The sequence below is a fragment of the Eufriesea mexicana genome, unplaced genomic scaffold, assembly GCF_001483705.2.
Source record: "Eufriesea mexicana isolate 0111107269 unplaced genomic scaffold, ASM148370v2 scaffold5018, whole genome shotgun sequence".
Classification (NCBI taxonomy): Eukaryota; Metazoa; Arthropoda; class Insecta; order Hymenoptera; family Apidae; genus Eufriesea; species Eufriesea mexicana.
In genome coordinates this window covers 33,982-55,706 of record NW_016912973.1, presented here as the reverse complement: position 1 = coordinate 55,706, position 21,725 = coordinate 33,982, and the positions used below count along the sequence as shown (strand labels likewise).

The window sequence follows — 21,725 nt, the reverse complement described above, 5'->3', positions numbered from 1 at the left end:
CGTCGTGTCAGCTGAACTAAGAATAAGCAACCCGTAATAAGCAGCGATAACGAACCATGAAATCGTGTTCCAACTCGGAGCCAATACTACCAAAGCGTTATCTGTTTGCTCCGAATCGTTGCTCCCATTTTAACTAAGCCAGTTTTAACTAACAGATTATTCTCTCGAATAGGTTTTCCTGTTTGTCGTTCACCACGTGTTTGCAACAGGAGTACGAATGCATTTCACCGTGAACGGCGCTTCTGCGTGTAAAAGAAGGTGGAGGAGAAGGAGCAGGAGTAGCTACCTCCCACGTGGTCTTAACAGTTTTAATGGGCCCTGCTCCCAACTTTGACGAGTAAGGCCAGACAACTCGCCCACGCGTTCTGCGTCTACGCACCGACTTTCAATGCTCCTCGAAGCATGTGCACATCCGATCTATTGTTATCCCTCCTTCCCGATCTACTTGATGGGCGAGTCAAGAAGAGATCGTGTCGTTAGACTTGGCTGTCCTTTCCTCCGAGCCTCCAAGAACGCAGATTTTAGAGATAAAGTTCAAGGTGCGTTGGATGTCGAAAGTCATCAACTTCTTGCTGACTCGCGTCGCTCTTCTCAGCCAAATTTTTGCAAACGTTTTCTCTCGTCTTAACCAGAGTCGAGTCAGGAGTCCTCCGGGTTGGAGTAGCGAGTTCGCGAGATAAAGTTCAAGTTGCGCCGATGCTCGACTCCGTCAAGTGAACCTGGTATTTCGAGGCTGGTCTGATCAGCTCTCTTTCTTAATGTCGCTTTCGAAAAACGCTACGAAGTCTCGTATTATCGCTTTCGAACGCGCATACTCGCTGGCCCCACGATATCTATCGCGAGGGATTAAACACGTTCAAGCAGATGCGTTCAGCGTTTCGCCCAGGCTGTTAACGATTAAACCGTGTGCTAATTATATGAAAGTTAAGATAGAAAGAGAAACGAAAAGCCTCGGTGCTGAGCAATGATGTCACAGCCAGACGACAGCCCTGAGAGAACGTTTACCCCGCGACTCTAAAATAGGTTTATATGTCTATGTATAGCGCTTCGTTAAATGTATTTAAACTGTCGCAGAGTAATGGACGCTTTTGCAGACAGTGACATTGGATTTGCCGTGTGCACTTGAGACACGGATTCGACCGGCGAGTATTATTGCCGATGCCGATTGGGAATCGAACGGCGTGCCGTAGCTGCTCAGGAATATTCATTTAGGTCTCTCGTTATCGTCCAAAGACAGCCCGACTGGGGTTTACTTTGAGGGGTTCTACCACGATAAATGCACCGAACGCTACACTTGCACTTTCTATATTGATCTGCTCGTCCTCCTCCCGGAGGAGCAGTTCGTTCACCCTTGAGTCTCAGGTTCATCTTCCAATGTTCAACATTTTCTGTACACTACGGATAAGAAATTTTCCATTACTTTATTGCTTTCTGCAATTCTATTCTTATACACATATGTATGCATATATATATGTAATTATTTTTTTATAGAAGAGATATTTTTACAGGGAAGAAAATAGATTATTCAGAACGATACCCGACGTACTCTCTCTTGGACGATAAATAAAATAATGATTGGATTTTATGAAAAATTATAAACCTCCTTTTGGTTCGTTAAGAGCCGATGGTGTGCTGGTTAATGGATTTCACAAGTTACTGAATTTCACCGCTGAACCTCGTGCGTAAAAGGGTCTTATTGATTTCGCGTGCAACCACGAGACCGGAATGCGTGTAATTCGTTCAAACCTCCGTAATTATATTTCGATGAAAGCGTACAGGTAAAAAAAAAAAAAAAGAGGAAGAAAAATATGACGCGAAGTAATCATTACGAGTGCACGCAGAGGGCTTGCAGACGAAGTATAATTACGAGCAAGAGGGAAAGTGCGAGGGGGTCTACGATTTTTCAGCTTTCAGGGAAGCAGAGTTTATCTTGCCTGGATCAATATACCCTGGACCCTGTGGTGCAACGTAAACGCCGTGCAGGAAACTCTAGATCCCTTAACCGCGTCAAGTCTTGCGCTTCGAAATATATTCCTCGATTGATACGAGACTTGTCGTGTTTCGTGGCTTTTTATCAAGCTTTGTTCTCCCAAAGTTAATAAAATCATCGACTTTGCTATTTTGGTCAATTCGTGTTGAATATCAGAGCTGTTCGACAAACTGGTTTCCCGTGTACACGTTTTCTCGTCGAGTCGTTAATTAATCTCTCGTCACAGCTACGCGTATAAACGTCTTCTGTGTTCAGTAAATTACCCAGCGAACCCCGATTGCCTTGGTAGGTCGGCTAGAAAGCCGTAGAAGATTTAGAACGATTTCTGTACGAACGGAAGGGGACGATCATTCCGCTATAATCGTCGATATATGGCATAGATCTTAACGATTGTTGATTCTGTTGTTCCAGGTTGTCCAGAATGGTTTAGAAATCCTCACGTTCCTCGGGGATCGAATGGGTCACGACTTCAAGCCTTATATTTCCACTATCATTCAACCAACGATAGATCGACTAGGTAGGTGTCTCTAAGTTTCTTGTACCTATTTGTCTCGAGGTACTCGTAAATTATTATTAATAAAGGAAACGAACTTGTTGCGTCGAAAACTCGTGGAATTATTGGTAGCCACGAACTAAGATGTAGTAGTACATGCTCGATTTGTTTTATAACGTTTCGTTAGCTGGACTTCATCCCATGCTCTTTGCATCTTTGATCACTGCCAGATAAACTATAGATGGAATAATCACGGAAGTTCAACCGCATATTATGAGACGAGATATTATGACAGAGTTATAAATATACACTTGATCGGTCTCTGGAGTTTCGTTTCCTTTAACTTCCTTTAGTTTCTAGTTTAAATAGCGGGAGGTACAATTAAGAATATCGATGATGTCTGTTCGATAGGTGACAGCAAAGATGCGACACGTGAAAAGGCTCAGCTAGTGCTTCTTAAAATAATGGAGAAAGGATGCATGTCTCCGCAACAACTTCTGGACAGACTACGGCCGGCTTTTAATCACAAGAATGCAAAGTTACGAGAAGAAGCTCTAATTCTGTTAACAACAACTTTGAACGAGTAAGAAGCTGCTACGAATTACCGTCGAAATATAGCTAAAAGACCGTCGAAATCATCCAACATACTGATGAATCTTTTTACAGACACGGTGCCGATGAAATGATATTGTCAGGAGTGATCCCGAGTATCGTAAAATTATTGTCGGACCCATCGGAAAAAGTACGAGAAACTGCATTGAACACGCTGGCGGATATCTACAGACACGTTGGCGAAAGATTACGCGTTGATTTGCAGAGAAAGCACAACGTACCGCAAGCTAAGTAAGTGAAAAAGCGAAATCGATTCCTGGCTTCTCGCCTGCATATGCCAGATTAAACAGTAGTTTCTTCTAGACGACTTCAGACAATTTTATCGTTGACCACTCTCTGTGGTTTACTTAAGAGAATACTAATCTATCAGTAATTCTAATCACGCATATCGAAGCGTATCGTAAGCGTATGTTTTATATAAACTAACGTATTTGATCTTGTGTTACAGATTACTGTTGTTAATAGAGAAATTCGATCAGCTGAAAGCCGCTGGCGACCTGCTGCCACTAGCAATGTCTTCGGACGGTGAGTAAATCCATCGAATTTCCTTCTCAGCAGGTATCCAGTAAATTAAGCCAGGAAAGGTATAAAAACCGACTGCCACGCGCGTCACCTCCGTTATATTATTCAAGCTGTATCGTGCTGCCATCCCGCAGCCATGAACGCTATCGCGTCGCGAATACCTTCGCATTCGAGAAGACCAACCTTCGTTCTTTCCTTCCTCGCCTCTTGCTCTTTCACTTGCACACATTCTCCCTCTTTCTTTTTCATTGTCCACGTTACTGGTACACACGATGAATATTTAGCAAGGACCGCTTGTTCTTCAACGTGATAAGAATATTCGCTTAATTCAGCACGGTAAAACATAGCCAATTTGAATTTAATTACGTCGCATTGGCACGTTTTCTGCTCGAACTTCTGGTTTGATTGTAACCAGTGTGCAATTTCTTTTTTCCCCCCAAGTAACAGTTTACTTGACGGTAACTCGTTTCTCGAGATTGATTTCTCTCGCAAATGTGGGCGTAATATCGCCGCGAAAGAAGATAAAAAGGTAAAGGTATGATGCCCGAGACGATTAAGGGATCACGTTTCTGGGCAATTCGTGAAAGGTATGCCGATGGTTTTTGTCGAATACCCGGCTCGTAATACTCCGTAGAAATCATGGTATACCTTATCCAGCGATGCTTTAATTACTCGGACCGTAACCGAAGTACCATTTTTCGAGCAAAGGTGACTGTGCCTGTCGCGTAAAGTGTCATTTTCTTCAACGGGTAACACAATGAGATTACTAATTTGCGTTATCTATTCCGAGATATTACATAATATTACATACACCGATAGCTACAGTGCACTATGCAATATCGGCGGTGTATTGTTTCAAACGCTGTCTGTAATTCATACCGTACTAAAGCTGTCCTGCTTTAAACAAACGGCCTTGTAACATTGTAAGACTACTGCCAGGGTATTCGAATTTCGATTGGAAATATTACATGTCGCCAGCAACCGAATACTTAACATATTAGTTCCAAAGCTGACGTTACGATAAAAAAAAATGCAACTCGATGATGCTGATAGACGGTAAAAAGTATGGGTAAGCCGAGATTCCTGATGAGTCACGATGCGCAGATGCATTCCATTGTATAATTAATCTTTGTCCCTTGATAAAAAATACACCAGTACGTACCGATCTTACGTAACGATAAATCGAAGGAATGTATACGTTTGCTTAAGTAATCCTCGAAAGTTCGATTCGAAAAACTCACTTCGTTGTGTATCCACGAATCTTTTTCAGCGACAATTCAGATAGCAAAATAGAAAAGGTTGTCGGAATATCCTCGATATTCCATCCTAGAAACGAAAATATTTTTAATCGCGACTATAGCTAATATCTCGTTGCGCTAAACGTTCGACGATCCTTAAAAAAATATCTCACCACGATCGTAACCATTTTTATTTCGCGCCTCGAATTTGCAAACGACAAGACGTCTGCGTTCAAACGCAGAATAGGTTTCTTCTTCTCCGGTACTCGATCACGATTAGGTCATACATGGGCTTGGCAGAGGAATTACGGTTCTTCGCTTGATTTCAGGTATATTAATAGAACATCAAATTACCATCTAGTACGAGCATCGATTTTCCGCGTGATTTCCGGTGTCGTTTTCTCACTGTCGTTGGCTAGATCATTATTATTATCGTTGAAAAAATCCATACCCTTTTTACCACTTGGATCCGTCTGTTACTTCTTTATGGAAAGGGACAGAACGAGTGTATTTAGGCCAAAGATTTTTGCATCTTGAACCGCGTTGCTCTTGTCGTATGATAATGCGGGTATTTTTCTCGGTTGCGCGGAATTTGCACGGTGTATTCGCACACAGCTTAGCGCCACGAGTATCCTTGTACGTGGTGTGTGACACGGAAAGGTTGAGCGAACACGGCGCTACGAAAAATTTGCATAAGTCTCGTTTTCGCTCTCTCTTTCCCTGTGACCCGCTGCAAGGGGGGATGCCTGTGTTAGAGGTTCACGCTGAATCGCAATTATACCGTCTGATTTCTCCGTCTTCTTATAACGTATCGTGTATTATACCGAAACAGGTATTCCTTACAGGATCAGTTCATAATTTCGTTCTGATGGTTTAATGGTTCGTTTAATCGATTACTCCTATCTCCGATGGTGAGGTACCGTGTTTTTCCTCCGCGAACCACGATAGGAATCTCTAAGGTGTATTTCTGCGGCACCGGTTTCTCGGGAAAGAGATTATTCACCCTACCCTTCACTGCTCGATCGAAATTAGCACCCACACCGTTCAGCTTGAACTCGCCTTCTTATTGTGCGACCTTACCCTGAGGACAGCGCGCGAGACGCGTGTACACGTGCACGGGAGAAGTGAAAGGTAGGGTGGTAACGCAGATTTATCTTCACCGTGCTCAGTTTTACGGTGCACCGTTCTGTTGTGTGTGCATGATCAGATATTAAACGCGGAATAGCGCACGGATGCCCTTTTTATCCTCTCCTGTCGACTCTCGCTGACATTCTGCGCGAGCTAAACAACGTTCACGCTTAGCCTATTGACAAAAGCCGCGATTTTAGAGAGACCAGCATCGTCGTGCTCCCGGTGGATAGCGGGTACTAGCATCGGAACGCAAGAAAATTGAAAGTAACGGCCTGGCTGGGAAGATTCATCGTTCATTGTACACGCTTTCTTGTAGCTCCGGCAATATCGGTGTGAAGAAAGTGTATCGTATGTGTAAACGATCTCTTGCTTCTCCAAATCAAGCAAAACGTCTTCCCCTCGGCCGGCTCTGAACGAAAAAAAGATTAACCGGCTAATTACCTTAATGGGGTAATAATTGTTTGCTTGACCCGCGACGCGGCTTGCCTGCAACGATAAAACCATGTATTCCACAGATAATGTGTACAGAATGTGTACGTAGTATTATGTAATCGCGAGGATAGCATTATCGTATTTGAAGCGTGCTGTTCGCGTGGACGATTCTTCTTCGTCTTCTTCTTCTTTTTCTTCTTCTTCTTCTTCTTCTTCTTCTTCTTCTCCTTCTCCTTAGCAACATTTAACAACTGTTCCATGGAATTGTCATTGATCGCTTTTCTTTTCCTTCGATGACTCTCGCGTCGTAGGTACAGGAGCTGTTAGCGAAACAATGAGAGTCGCGCGCAGGAAGACACACGAGACATCGGATTCTCTTCCCTTTTCTCTCTCGATTCAGCTTTCTTCGATGGGAAATCGGAAGCAGCGACGTATCTTGTCGATGGATAAGAACAATAAATAACGTTACTTTCACCAATGAATGACAGACGCTGTAAATACGATTTCCGAAGAAATTACCGTGACTGTATCTCGTTTTCTATCCATAATTTATTCCGCGCTCGATCCGTATTGAATTTCTAAAGCGGCAAAGTGGTGGTTCGCTGAAGCTCGCCGAATCGAAGGTATAATTCGCTCTGAAACTATAAGCACGCTCTATGTTAATTACATCGATGATCGTAATTACTAATATTTTCGTCATGCATGTAAAGGCGGACGTAATAATGAATACCTAGCCCCAAAGGGAAAACGGTCGACCAACTTTTCTATCCTTTGAAATTGTCATTCACTTTAAAGGAATCGCTCTGACCTACAAAGCGATTGCCGCGCCTCTCCGAGGCGCTCTCGGTAGCGCATTTAAAACGATATGAATCAATATGAGAGTGCATGCACTGGATAATTTAAAGGTTGCCTCTTTTTAAGCGTGGAACGAAGATTAAGCAGACGTTAATTGCATCTTTAATTCGGAACATGTTATTACGGCCCTGGCGTAGTAGCTGTGCCACAGATTATTTCTTCATCGATGCTTTATCGGTGTGCCGGACCTCCTTTTTCACGGTCCTGTTTGCATTAACTTCGTGCAGCGCCATGGTGGGGAGATCTCGATGACGGTACATGCGGCGGCTTATTACAGATAAACATTGTAATTGCACGACGATCCACTTACTTTCCTTCCCATGCTGCGGTAGAGCTCGAATTTAATTATACCTCGACACACCACCGTTCGCGTTAATTGTGAATCGTCAGAATCTTTTGTTGCGTCAACCCGGCAGCTGGCAGCGGCTGAATTTTCGACAGGGGGTATAACATCCTTAATGTTACCTCATCTAGAGGTTCGACACGAACCCATCTCAGCAACAATTTTACCTTATTCATTGCACGACCCGTTTCTTACTTGAATCAACATTAATCTTCGTTACTCTCCCTTCTCGTATCGTCGATCCTCCAGACTGCGCGTGGAAATGTTCAAACGCCTGTAAATTGAATGAAACCGCATTAATCAGTCACTTGTTTTACACCTGGACCGGGGACAATTTGTCGATGCTTTCGCAATCGGGTCAATCCGCTCGTATTCGTTCGGCTTTTTTATTTCCATTCGACCGCGAATGCAGCGCACATTTAATTATACCTTTCATTTGTGATAAATCAATCGATAACGCGAACTTAATTTAAAAACTTGGACGCGCCGAATATGGAGAGCGAGATGGTAAGGCGAAAAACGGTTAGAAAACCACTATATATCGCTATATATCCTCTGGTCTAATTTGCGTTGCGTAACACTTAAGGATAAAGTTTACTTTTTCAAACGCGGCATTCCAAGATGGCCGACAATCGGATTTCCCGCCGTTTACTTACCGCTCCATGTTTGCATAGAGGATATTTAAAGTCGCGCAAAAAATGGCCGCGGATTGTCTAATGTTTTCGATACGTAACCGAGAGATGGATTCTCGGATGTTATGGGTCTCTCGCTTTGGCCCCCATCGAGGGGCACCCGATAGGGGAAGGTCCCCTTCCTCCTGTCCGACTTTAGTCGAGTCTCGCGACGGTAAGCAGCGCTTACGGGAGTTTGTAAACGAGTCGCCATTTAGCAACGTGAGAGACGCGTGTCTCTGAAAGCTAGGTTTTAAAGTAGTTTCGCTAGATTCGCCGAGAAAACGTACCCAGAATCGTGACGGGCTGCTCGGTGATCTTGATCGTATTTTTTTCTGTGTCACGGGCCGAACACGATCTGGCCGGGAGTGTGACGCGTTCTAAGCGATACGTGTTGCTGCCGTTCACGGACAATGGGCAAGGACGATCGTTTCAGTTTCTCTCGCCACGTTTGTTTACCTGATCAGACGCAGCTGCGACGAAATACGTCGTTACGACAATATCTCGCCGGTAGAGTCCCGCGAATGATTGATTCGTCGTAGGACCGTCCGCTATGACAGTTGCCCTCGAATGTTCCAACGAGACCGCGACGTTTTACGAATTATCGCTGAGTGCACTTGTGACGCTAGTTCGATATTGCGCGATAACGAATGCACCGAGGTAGTGCAGCGTTGACGTGTGCAAGAAAAGGATAAATACCGACGTGTGCGTCCGTTGTTCCGATAAAAGTGCCAATTCTTTTGTTCGTCTTGTTGCGATGGTTTAACGGGCACGTGCCGTTCGAAAAAATACGAAGAAGCTATCGACAATCGTGTCCTGGAAAACAGTCATCGTGACTGACGTGTTTCGAGATCGAGAAACGTGGAACGCGAATAAATTTTTTCATCGTCCAACGGTTGATTTCTTTCCGCTGAAAGCGGATCATCGAATTGACACGTTACAAAGATCGACGTGTTTCCAATGTAAACCTGCCTCGAAAGAATCTTACGATAGGAAGAAATATTCCGATTCTCTGATTCGGTATAAAATTAGCGTTGAGAAAACTAATCACGCGATCGAATTATTAATGAACTTTCACAGGAGAGTGATGGACGAGTGGCTTCGCTTTCGTCGAATCTGAAGAAAATTTTCTTAACCTATCCTCGATTTTCCTCCGCCTCGCGGAGAACGTGTAATGTATAGACATCTCGGTATCTCGACGAAGGTGATTTCTTCAAGCGATAAACCGAGGATCTTTGTACGATCTTCGTTATCGGTATAATAAAGCATAAATAAATGTTCGTGCTTGTACACGTGTGTGCTAATGGATTACGCGTAAGTGCCCGTGGAGTGTGTTTGTGACGCAATGATCCTTGGAAATGCAATTTATTTTTCTTTTCCAACTACGTCGTCGATTGTTTCATTGTAAGTTGCAGAAAAATTCTTACACAAAACGGAAACGTTGAACACCGTTGAGTAAATCTCGACTAACCAAACGTAACGAGGATGCCACGCGTTTTATCTGTAACGTGAGAAAATAACTCTCTCGTGTCTCATTGCTGCGCTTATTACGAGTGATATCGCAAATGCAAATCTAGGTTCTCACCTTAGCACGTTGAACTGCTGCTCGATATTTTACGACTTCGACAAACGGACTTTTATCGACTTTACGCGTTTCATCGATTAATATCGCACTCACTTTTTCTCGAGGTATTCATTTTGCTCGAGCAACGTATGTAAATATGTCGGAATAATTATTCCGATGGATGGAAAACTGGTGTAATCAACACGGTGCGTTCTATGAGTCGGATATCGTTGACGTCTTCTACTGCGGCATGAGCGTTCCTTCGATACTCTTCGATTGTTTTACTTATCGATACCTATCGATACTTATCGAGTGAGAAGGCGGAAGTGAGAAAAAAGAAGACTATAGCCCTAGTTATGTTAGGCATGGAATTTAGGTGTATAGAGAGTGATTCGTGAAATGAAAGTGGATAATAAAATTCTGAGATCCGATGGAATTTCTTTTTGCTGTCTCTCTCTCTCTCTCTCTCTCTCTCTCTTTCTCTTTCTCCCTCTCTCTTTCTCTCTTTCTCTCTGTCGATCGGTTGTACATTTTAACGATTTGAATTTCCGCGCGGTTGGAGAACGTTATCGATAGAAATTTGTATATCCGAGTTCCGTGATTATGGAGAAGTAACTAAGAAGTCAGTAATTAGTTACGAGAATTCCTTGCCTCGTTGGAGAATAATGCAAATCACTTTCACTTTCATCCTCAAGGAAAAGCGTGAATTCGAGCAACTTCAATTTTCCATAGTCGTTCTCTCGGCAAAAATTGTTTTGTTTCTCTTGCAGTCGTATTTCGTTAACAACTTTGTCAAACCTCGTTTCTCGGTGTGTTTGATCTTTATTAGCATCGCATAATTTCTGTAGATGCAAAGAGGTTGCATAGAATTATTGTGCCATCGTGAAGACGTTTTATGCCGCGATGGTGTTCCTCCGAGATGTGTTAAAATATAATCTACAGTTTGCACTTTATACCGGACTGTTTCGTAATCGTGTCAGACAGTGATTTTAATTTAAAAAAAGGAAAGAAAAAAGTTTCTTTCGCTACAATGAACGATACAGACATGTTGATATCGAACAGCCATCGCTGTGTGCATAGAGGATTAAAAAAATATCCTAGTATCGATAAAAAACTATGGGATCCAAGTAGTAGATGGATTCTGCAGTGGGATAATATTGTTAAGCACCCAGGTGCTAGAGCAAGAGGATGCCATTGTGATATTCACAAACCACCATGGCTCTATCCAGATCTAGGTACAAAATCCTTTAGAAAAAAATTTTAATTAAAAAAGACATTCTGACCATAGTAAAGTTGAATATTTTTATTATATACTTAAAATTGATCCCTGTAATCTTATGCTTTTTGATATATTTTGTTCCAGTTGGGAAGAGTACCGATGAAACAGACAGAGCAGTGAGTATTAGTTTAAAGTATTTAAACTGTAATATGTTTACGAGTTTAAATTCGTAAAATAATGCGAGATAAATTTAAATATTTTAGATCAAATCAGCTCCTGTGAAAAGATCGACTATTCCTCCAAAAAGAGGACAATTCGGTCCAGCGAAAGCTTCATCTTCAGCTCTAGGTACACATGGTTTCTGTACAAACCAGATGTTAATAGCAATTCCGTATATAAACCGATAACATCCAAGTATAAGGATCACTTTTTTTATTGTTTTATTTTAAGCATGGTATATTAATACTTATTTGATACAGGTATATTCTGGAATAATTTTTAATTTATAGTCCGCTGATATATATAGATACATTAGCCGAATTTGTATTAGTAACCGTAACATATTGAATTACTTTACAAGTGTACTTACATATACGTGTAGAAAATTCGGGATAAAAATAGTACTATGTAAATTAGATCTCAAAGTTTTAATTCAGTCTAATTTATAGTTTCCTAGTGTTACGTTTAATTAACGTTTTTTATTTATAAATTTTTATTAGCTATTCACCTATTATGTTGTACGTAAATCAAAGCGCTTTCTGTACTATAAGTGCTTTATTTATATACGAAACGAGTATTTTGGTTATTTTACTTGAATGTCGTGGTTGTTCTTTAAACGACTGAAATTAACATTATGGAAGCACATGTTCCTCTTACAATCAGTGCACAGGTGTTATGAAGCGTGCTAACATTACAGCTCTTGCTTTCTCCTACTGTGGCTCGACATTTCGTATAATATTAATAATATTTTTTCCAACTATGTACTGGCAAAGTGTCGATAAACTGTTGACGTTTCGATGACGAGAATGCTAATTATTCGCTTGCATGACAGCTCAGCCTGGTAGCACACCTTCCACGGTTCCAAGGGCTACAACCGTCAAAAGGAACGTGTCAGTAAAATGGACATCGGGTATCTAAAACTTCATTGGCATTACTAATTTTGTATTATTATATCATGATGGTTTTCATGCAAATTTTTATACTTTTGTTAAATGATTTTAGCTTTTCTTTTTTTGTCATATTCCCCTCGTCTTATTCTGATTGCCCATCATGATATAAGTACAAAAAAAAGAAATTTTTCAAAATCGATCAAGTTAATATTCATCATCATTTGAATTCAAATGATTTAATTTGATTTAAACCTTTTATACAAGTTGCTTGGTCTTCTTTCATTTGCATCATTTCATGCGAGCGTAAAATTCTATAGATAGCTATACATTTGTAATCTTTTCTAATTGCACTGCTTTTTATGTCACTCCTATTTAACAAATGCTCATGTGTCATAAGGTATCGTATAAAATGTATGCGAAAATCTTTGTAATTTACAAACCATTAACAAATTTAAAGGTAAATTTAAATTACCATAAGAAGATTCATAAAACTTGCTGAAAATTTATTGTACGCATTATACTATGCGTAAGCATTATAGATAACATTGTTCATGTATTTCAGTATTTAATTTATTCGTTAATATAGACATAAACGTGTATAAAATTAATTTATACATGTATATAGGTCAAGCTGGTGCTGTCGACGAGGAAACCTTCCTTACAGCATTCGAAGATGTGCCATCCGTTAATTTGTTTTCCGCAAAAGATCTCGAAGAGCAGATGAAAAACATAAAAGATAATGTTGGTGATGATAAAAAAGATTGGAAGCAAAGGACCGAAAGTGTATGTATTAAGATAACATTGATCTAACGCTAATTAATTTAAATTAATGATACATGATATTAATTGAATTATCTTACAGATGAAAAAATTAAGAGCGATCATAATCGCGAATGGTCCGAGTTACGAAAACTTTTTGGAAAATTTGAAAAGTATACAAAGAGCTTTTGAAGTTGCTTGCACGGATCTTAGGTCGCAAGTGGTAAGGGAGGCGTGTATTACCTTAGCATTTCTTAGTCAACAGTTAAAAAATAAATTCGCTAGTTTTGGAGAAGCAGTCTTACTGACTTTAATGAACCTTATACAAAATAGTGCCAAGGTGAGACTTGATATTAATTAACGTCAACGGCGATGGAAAGGAATTGTGATAATATGGAAAAACTCACATTGACAATTTTTCACATTTAGGTTGTGGCAACAGCTGGTGCCGTAGCAGTAAGGTTTATTCTTCAAAATACACATAGCAGTCGTTTTGTGCCAATTATCACATCATGTTTAAGTCACAAAAGTAAAGACCTTCGTCGAGCATCGTGCGAATATCTAAATCTAATTTTACAAATATGGCCTACCCAAATATTACAAAAACACGTGACGATATTGCAAGATACAATCAAGAAAGGTATCGCAGACTCAGATTCGGAAGCAAGAGCTTTTGCTAGGAAGTAAATATTATTTATTGTTTTTTCTATGTTTACTTCGTTAAAAAGTTTTAGATTGCATTTCAAATATTTTCAGATCATATTGGGCATTTAAAGACCATTTTCCAGAACAAGCAGAAGCACTGCTCAATAGTCTCGATACTGCATACAAACGATCGTTGATGTCTCTCAGCAACAGCGGTAGTATTAACAGTTTAAATGTAGTCACGAGATCGGCGAGCGTTAGTCCTCGAACATCCAGACCAGTAATGAGTGCTACAGGTATATCGTTTTGTTTTTATATAATTACCAACAAATAGTATTTAGAACAGATAGGGACTGCTGTAGATGTAAATGCAGAGACATAAATAACACAACAGTGCTATATATAAAGTACTTCTCACTTTTTTTCATGCTGCTTTTGTGACTCTCCTTTACATTAAACGTATGAAGGTAGTACGGAAAATTTGCATCAAACTTCGGGTCAACCACATGGCCCGCTCAGACGTACTCCGTCCTTGCCACGGTCTTATCGTCAATCTGGTATCCCAATTCTCCAAAGACCCACTGATAATCATTGTAATTGTTACCTTCTCGTCCGATGCTTTAAAAGATCACCGCGATTTAGAACGTGCACTGTTGCATCCCAATGCATATGTTATCATTTCCTTTTTTCTATTTTTATAATTATTTTTTAAACTTTTCTTCAGATCGTGGTACTCCGGGTGTTAGGTCTACTAGCGCAATAGATTTACAAGCTGCACAAAGAGCTAAGGCAAGGATGATGTACGCGAACATGAGCAGACAAAAAGCGTCCCTCCGTGAGTAACCATCAATAAAATCTCTTATATGTGCTATTATTATACGTTTCGAATGAGTTGCATCTATAATCTTTTCATTTAGCACGTCCAAGTAAATCGCCAGATACAACTGCTGTTGCCAGTCCAGAAAGGAGTGCAAGAACAAGAACGAGAGTGTCCGGAGTGTCTCAATCTCAACGTAAGTTCAGAGAAAGGGGAAAATATATTTTTATCTTTATAACAAAAGAAAATCTAATTTAATATAATTTTTATGCTATATATAACAGCTAGCAGTAGATCAGGATCCCCATCGTCAAGACTGAGTTATGCAACGTATAATCGTGAAGGAGAATCGTTAATTGCAAGACCTAGACGGTTATCTGGTCATGGAATCAGAAGTACTGGTAACAGTCGTGAACCAAGTCCACAGAGGTTTGGAATGGATAGAAGTTTTGCAAGTAAAATACGGTATGGTATTTACCTTTATGTTTTTATATGTTGTCATTTAATCATTATTTTTACTTCATTTGTATGCATTCTGGATTACAGAGGCAGAAGTTTACATATGTCTCCAACGGATAGGCCTCAATCTAGACCGGTCATGGCACAGAAGATGTTGCAACAGTCACGAGAAGCAGAATCAGCATTAGCAGATGCGCTTACATTCGAAAACATTGATAATTATACAAGAACACCAAGAGGAAAAGGTGACCACAGCGATGATAGTGAAACCAGCAGCATATGTTCTGAACGAAGTATGGATAGCTTCAGACGACCAAACGATGTAAGTATCAGGTAATGGTGTGGACACTGACGAAAAATTGGAGTAGCCATTATCCCGTCATGATTATAGTTGAAGAGAAAGTAACGTTGCTTAAGATAAAGCAAAATATCCAATGTCCAATACAAAATACATTGATTTCATGTACATTGTAACAAGTATCACTTACGCATTAGCAGTTTAGATATATGATTCATATAGTTACTGTAACATAACGCTTTCTTATTTTATGTTGACTTAAATAATGCTTATCTAATTTTTATCTAATAAAAATAAGTGCTTGCTATATTATTTTTATTTGGGAGTTTTTATTTTTTACGCAATTTAAAGTTGCTTTAAACATATTTGTTTTTAAACACTGATGAGTATATAATCATATGCTATGTGTTCGTATACAAGCGTTATTTTCCATTTTGCGCAAACTGATCTACTTAAGACACTTGGATAAGAATTACTTCTGGGATTCAACAATCAGAGTAGAACTAAACCATAAGCTTAAAAGACAAGCTTTCAGCGCCCCAGATTGTAGATAACGCATGTCTGGTTTTTTCTTTTGGTTTTGTTGCGGCGTATTTGTTTGGTTTGGACTAACGCGATGCGCCGTTCTGTTCTCCATATCTGTCCATCGTCCATCTACGTATTAGTCGTTCTCATGGAGTGGCTCTCAGCAAAGACTGTATCGTGATATGTGGGATCAATCTATCCCCAAGGTTTGTTAAATTTAATATTCATTTCCATTTATTTCATACATATTCGATATCTTACACTATACTCTTCGAAGAAGTCAATATAAAAAATATTTATATTGTTCCTGAGACTTTTTATATGATTCTTTGTAATAAATATTATCATAAAGAAGAATAACTTTTTAATTTACAGGATATTAAAGAGATTATAGAAAATTGCGCACACAAGCACTGGGGCGATAGGAAAGAAGGGTTAGTCGGATTGCAACATTTTCTTTCAAATGGGAATACGCTTACAGCTACGGAATTGCGCAAAGTAACGGATATTTTTACAAAAATGTTCATGGATTCACATACAAAAGTATTTAGTTTATTTTTGGACACACTGAATGAATTAGTAGCTACACATAGTGAAGATCTTGGTGACTGGCTCTATGTCTTATGCGCAAGACTTTTGAATAAGTTAGGCACTGATTTACTTGGGTCGATACAAGCGAAAATTCACAAAACACTTGATGTTGTTAGGTAAGATTGGACTTGAGAATATCAAAGTTAATATATGTGTGATTATTGTGTTATTGTTATTGTTGGGTTATTTTAAATGATTGTTTAAATTTCTTTGATTCTTTAGGGAATGTTTCCCAGGCGAACAACTTTTACCTGCTGTAATGAGGTATTTGACAGATCCAACACAAACTCCAAATTCTCGTGTAAAAGTAGCTACACTCATGTTCATTACACAAATAGCAGAAACGGCAGAGCCATCTGCTCTTAATAATTCTGCAGGAACAGCGTTGGCAAGGTTACTCGATTGGTCAAACGATGTTAAAAGTCAAGATGTTAGAAGACATGCACAAAATGCTGTTATATCGCTATATAATTTAAATCCTCCAAAAGTGACTATGCTACTAGCCGATTTACCGAAATATTATCAGGCAAGATATTATATACAGAGACTATGTTTGTTACAAATAAATTTTACTTTTTATTAAATGTATTTGAACATTATAGGAGGCGGCGCTGCCATTAGTGCAGAATCACTTAAGAAAATCATCAGGTTCAAGTAATCCTGCATCCCCTGGAACTCCACCTCCAAGAGCACAGAGTTCACCAGCACGTTCGAAAGGTAAAAGTGATATCGATAATGCGGATGAAAATTTAGAAGAAGTTTACAAGTAAGCTACATTCTTAACTCAATGGTCTTGTAATTTATAATTTTTAGTCATTTTAATTTTTAAGTATTTCTCACAGATCTTTAAGACGTACAACAGCAGAGATACAAAATTATGGTTTTGAACGTTTAGAAAGAGCAACTACTAGCAAAGACAGTGGAATTAGTAATATGGCTGATGTAGAGGAAAAAATGGAAGGACTTACATTATGCAATTCGGTAATTAAATAATCAATATAGTTTTAGGAATGCACTACATTTCAGATACACATAAGCATGTTCTTAGTTATTTATATTATTAGGGTCGTTCGTCTTCTGTTTCTTCGCCAACACAAAGAGGTCGATCTGTTACTAACATTACAGTTAACGGTTCAAGTGATACGATCGCGGGAGATCTCATCTTACCTCAAGAAAACAATGGTTACAAAACGCATGGTACGTACAGTATTATTTGAAGGAAATATTTGTGTAAGTTTGATTTATTTAATATTTATCATAGGATCATCACCTGATTCGATAAAGAGGCCAGAAATTTTAGATAATATGATTAAAACATTACAATCCAAAATGACACAAACTGAAGAAAAAGTATCAGCTTTACAAGAATTTCAATTATATGTTCGTGAAGGAGATGCCTTATATATTAAACAGAATTTCAAGTATGCAGTATAATAAGAAACGTATCTCTTATTACAGTTACGGAAATTCTAACTAGTTATTTTTACATTTTAGAAAACTGCTCAAAACGTTACTAGATAGTTTAACTAACGATAACAAGAAAATGCAAGTAGAAGTACTTCAAACATTAATTGACATGCTTAAGTGCCCAGAACTCGTAGACAGTTTTTCCGTTTATCCTGAATTACTGGTTTTAAAAGTGATTAACACATATAAGTTAGACGATCAAAAACAAGATTCTTCCAGTAGTAGTAATTCGAGATCTCCGGTGAGTGTATAAATTAATTTCATAGTTTATAAACAATTTCCTATACATTTCTTCCCATTAGGTTCTTTGGATGGCAGAAAAATGCGCTGCAACGATAGCAATGGTCCTAAAACCGGAACAAGTAATTCATTTAGTGTCGACTATAATAACTACTGAACCATATCCTTTGAATATGGGCGCGATAAAAATGCTTCACAAAGTTGTGGAACATTGGGGTCGCGATGCAATAGAACCCCATTTGTCAAAGGTTATGCCCGGTCTTATAAAAGTAAGTTGGAATATGTCTTATAGATGCCCAATTTACTTTCTGTATATAATATACGAGATTAATTATTATATTTCTGAACAGGCGTACGACGATAACGAAAGTGCAGTACGCAAAAGTGCTGTATTTTGTATGGTAGCAATACACTTGGCAGTTGGTGAAGAGGTTTTAAAACCTCATCTCAGCTGTTTATATACCAGTAAACTGAAGCTTTTAAATATTTACATACAACGCGCGCAACAAGCGAACAGTCAACCAGCAAGTCCACGTAGCAATAGCAAGAATTAACTAACATCAAATTCCGCGACACTTAGAATCGCGATACTTAAAAGATTTGTTCGTTTGGGTGCAAGGCATGAACGAATGCTAGTTAGCTTCCTCAGTAAGTCCAATCCGTGACGTCTACCATTGAACGATCGAAAGTTGTCGAAGTTTTTGATTATGATAGACTGATCCGTATGATTTTACGACAAGGTGTGTGCGACATACCTGAACTCCTGACAGTGATGTTGCACAAAAACAAGTAGTATGCAAGTTATTTACGCATATTGTTTTGTTTGCCAAAAATTTATACCTGTTGCAAAGAAAGAATCGCTTTAGTCGTAAGATTTATTCACTCGTAATATGTGTATTTTTTATTCATACGTTTACATCTTGATATTAAGTTGCAGCGTTGTTTCTCATGAAAAAAAGAAGAAAAGCTTTAATAAAAATCTCTCCTTTGTATCTTATGAAACTCGTGAAAAATAGTATCGTGCCTCTTGTCCACTTTGTGATTTTGTATACTTTGAATTTTGTTCGCTACTTGTTAGGATATTATTGTATATATTTAGGTATTTCAGTGTATTGTTGTGCATCTCTTAGAGTTGATTGCGACAGTTTAACAGGAATGTGATTCCACTGACTTAAACGTCTATCCGAACTGAATAAAAATATGAGATGACAGTGCGACATCACTGCCGAGAGACTCATATTCTTTATAAGCAGAATGTACGTGAATGCCAGTTATACTGATACCGAGAAACATTGTGTAAAAATACATACGCTTGTTCGCCGATTTACAAACATCGCTAATAGTATCGCACGTGGCAATAGATTGCTGTGCACCTTGCAATGAATAAGTTAGAAGAAAAGTAAAGACTCAAAGGTATCATCGTGGAAATTTCAAAATGAAAACGGGCGATGTATTTGATGTCGCCTTTGTACGATCAGTGAGAATGAATAAATTTCATATAAAATATTTTTTTCGCATTTCAGCATTAACAAAACACAGAAAGCTCGTACAAGTATTGTATTTGTTAATGATTTACATGTACGCATAATACGGTTATCACGAGAGCTTTTATATAAATGTAAATCGAAATGTCGAAAAAGAAATCATGAATTTATTTGTTCAAAATCCGTGTGCTAGTCAGATTTCCAAGGACGCACAATGACCCAAGAGATGCAGGCAAGATAGTAGGAAGTTTCTTGAGGGAAAAAACAGGAATAATACTTGAACACACAGTTTGCGAGAGAAACCGGGAGAATGCGATAGAGTGAATGAGAGAGATTACATGTGACGAAATCAGCAAAACTAGAGTAGGAATGATTAGGAGAACGATATTCGAAACTAACGTTAATATTTAAACTATTCGTCACGTTGCCAATAATTAAACAAATGCTAAATCAAAGCTAACATAACGAGTTTAGTAACATTCTGTGCCATTGTCATTTTTGTTTTATTTATATAAGGATAAAATTATATTTAAATATATAGATCACCCTTCGTCTTTTCTTACTAATAGGTTGAAATAACAGAATAATTTCATGATCAAATTGAAAGTGAATCGTCGAAGTATTAAAAGGAAAAATGAAATAGATACTGTGTATTAAATTTGACCATATTCTTCAGACGTGAATATTATGCATAAATTACGTTCACGCATAAGTATTTTCAAGATTAAAGCCGTAGTCTCACCTAATTCAATATAATAAAACATGTTTCCAGGTGTGTTCCGATTTTCAATAGGTGGCCAAATAGTGCCAAAAGTGGTATCGGTAATGTGCGGCAGAAATGCAATTGAATTCGAACGTTCACGTGTCAAACTATTTCTTTTACTTGGTGCCTTTGGCGTCGTCAGGACGAGATTTGTTCGGGGATCGTCTTTCATCGTCTTGTAAAAAAAAGAACAAGAAAAAAGAAAAAAAAAAGGAAAAGCTATGGTTGAAGCGATTGTAGTAGTCTGCAAAAGTAGCCAGAGAGCTCCTGTATTTGCTGGTGTTGCGTAAAACAGTGATCAAACTTTTAAGAGTTTCTCATTCGTTATTGCGATGCAAAAAAAATATCATATTCATCGTGTTCATTTTGCTAATTTGTCATAGAACACGAAGAACATACGTTTTGGTGGATTCATACATATATCATCGACATCGTCTAATAATGTGTCACGTCTATTTTCATAAATTGCGGTAGTTGCGGGATAAATTATACGGACACGGATCATTTTTACCAATTACGGTTTGATTACAGGCAGGATGAATAGTTTTTCGTTCACGGGAAATCGCTAGGATGATTTACAATATTCCCGGAATGAATTTTCAAGGGAAGAAACGAGTGGAGATATTTGTAGGATTTAGTGTGATTACCAATCTCTTTAATATAAACCTTTTAACGTTAAGTTTGTCGATATCCTTTTCGCAATTCGTTCGTCATCATCGTATTATTTAAAAATGATTTAGGGTTTGACCTGGTGTGTGCGGATCGTGTATATATATACATATTATTAAATAATATAGAACCTAATTGTAATATTAATACGGATTAGGTAGCTCACCGTCACTGCCTGCAGCGTTGGTCGTGCTGAGAATGCGGAACTTGGCACTGCTGGACTCTGCGTAGTGTCGCGATCGTTTATAAAGAAAAAAAAAGAGGAAAGCTTGTTTTGTTAAGTTTTTGAACATTATTATTGACAACAGGATTTATATTATATTTACTAATGCGTGTATGATACGTAGGTATGAACATATTATGATATATTATGAAAATCCTTGCCACTCCATTTGCATCACGACGATGATCAGGCTATATGAATTTAGTCCATACGTATAAAATTATTCCTTATACTGGCGGTGTACTTTTGCTTTTTTATTTGAAGCGATGATAAAAGAAGAAATGGAAAACAAGAACAAAAACAATTCATTATGATTTGATGAAGATCAACGTATCTTGATATCTGCTAAAAATGAGACACGCTTTAATTGTTACATACGATTAGACGGAAGTGACTAAGTACGAAGATGTTTGTCGTGAACAATCGTTGCGATGTAAAAAGGATATATGTTTTCACGTGAAACCGTGTGGCGTCAATAATCGAATTGGCGTATGAAAATTAAATTGTAGGAACATTTCCTTTCTCTGTAATGAGGAATGGCCGTTTTGGTAATCGGTATTATTATTATTATTATTATTATTATTATTATTATTATTATTATTGTTA

At 38.5% G+C, this 21,725-nt stretch overlaps 1 protein-coding gene across 7 annotated transcripts in view; it reads left to right on the top strand.

Moving 5' to 3' along the window:
• The window catches only part of chb (CLIP-associating protein), a 24,532-nt gene extending 5,621 nt beyond the window's left edge, over nt 1-18,911 (top strand). Inside the window, exons 2-26 of one of the 7 annotated variants that reach the window (XM_017906081.1) lie at nt 2,402-2,507; nt 2,895-3,066; nt 3,150-3,326; nt 3,544-3,620; nt 11,215-11,246; nt 11,334-11,418; nt 12,122-12,199; nt 12,805-12,962; nt 13,042-13,278; nt 13,368-13,621; nt 13,695-13,879; nt 14,308-14,418; nt 14,501-14,596; nt 14,685-14,865; nt 14,947-15,181; nt 15,823-15,888; nt 16,058-16,389; nt 16,496-16,799; nt 16,876-17,039; nt 17,116-17,254; nt 17,338-17,470; nt 17,535-17,694; nt 17,768-17,981; nt 18,043-18,249; nt 18,331-18,911. In XM_017906081.1, the coding sequence (XP_017761570.1) occupies nt 2,402-2,507; nt 2,895-3,066; nt 3,150-3,326; nt 3,544-3,620; nt 11,215-11,246; nt 11,334-11,418; nt 12,122-12,199; nt 12,805-12,962; nt 13,042-13,278; nt 13,368-13,621; nt 13,695-13,879; nt 14,308-14,418; nt 14,501-14,596; nt 14,685-14,865; nt 14,947-15,181; nt 15,823-15,888; nt 16,058-16,389; nt 16,496-16,799; nt 16,876-17,039; nt 17,116-17,254; nt 17,338-17,470; nt 17,535-17,694; nt 17,768-17,981; nt 18,043-18,249; nt 18,331-18,534 (4,107 nt within the window). In that variant the 3' untranslated portion in view covers nt 18,535-18,911. Of the gene's footprint in view, nt 1-2,401; nt 2,508-2,894; nt 3,067-3,149; nt 3,327-3,543; nt 3,621-9,525; nt 9,692-10,621; nt 11,087-11,214; nt 11,247-11,333; nt 11,419-12,121; nt 12,200-12,804; nt 12,963-13,041; nt 13,279-13,367; nt 13,622-13,694; nt 13,880-14,307; nt 14,419-14,500; nt 14,597-14,684; nt 14,866-14,946; nt 15,182-15,822; nt 15,889-16,057; nt 16,390-16,495; nt 16,800-16,875; nt 17,040-17,103; nt 17,255-17,337; nt 17,471-17,534; nt 17,695-17,767; nt 17,982-18,042; nt 18,250-18,330 lie in introns of those variants that run through there. The other 6 variants (XM_017906080.1, XM_017906084.1, XM_017906082.1 and 3 more) reach the window with 6 other exon arrangements.
• Nucleotides 18,912-21,725: the final 2,814 nt, after the last annotated feature.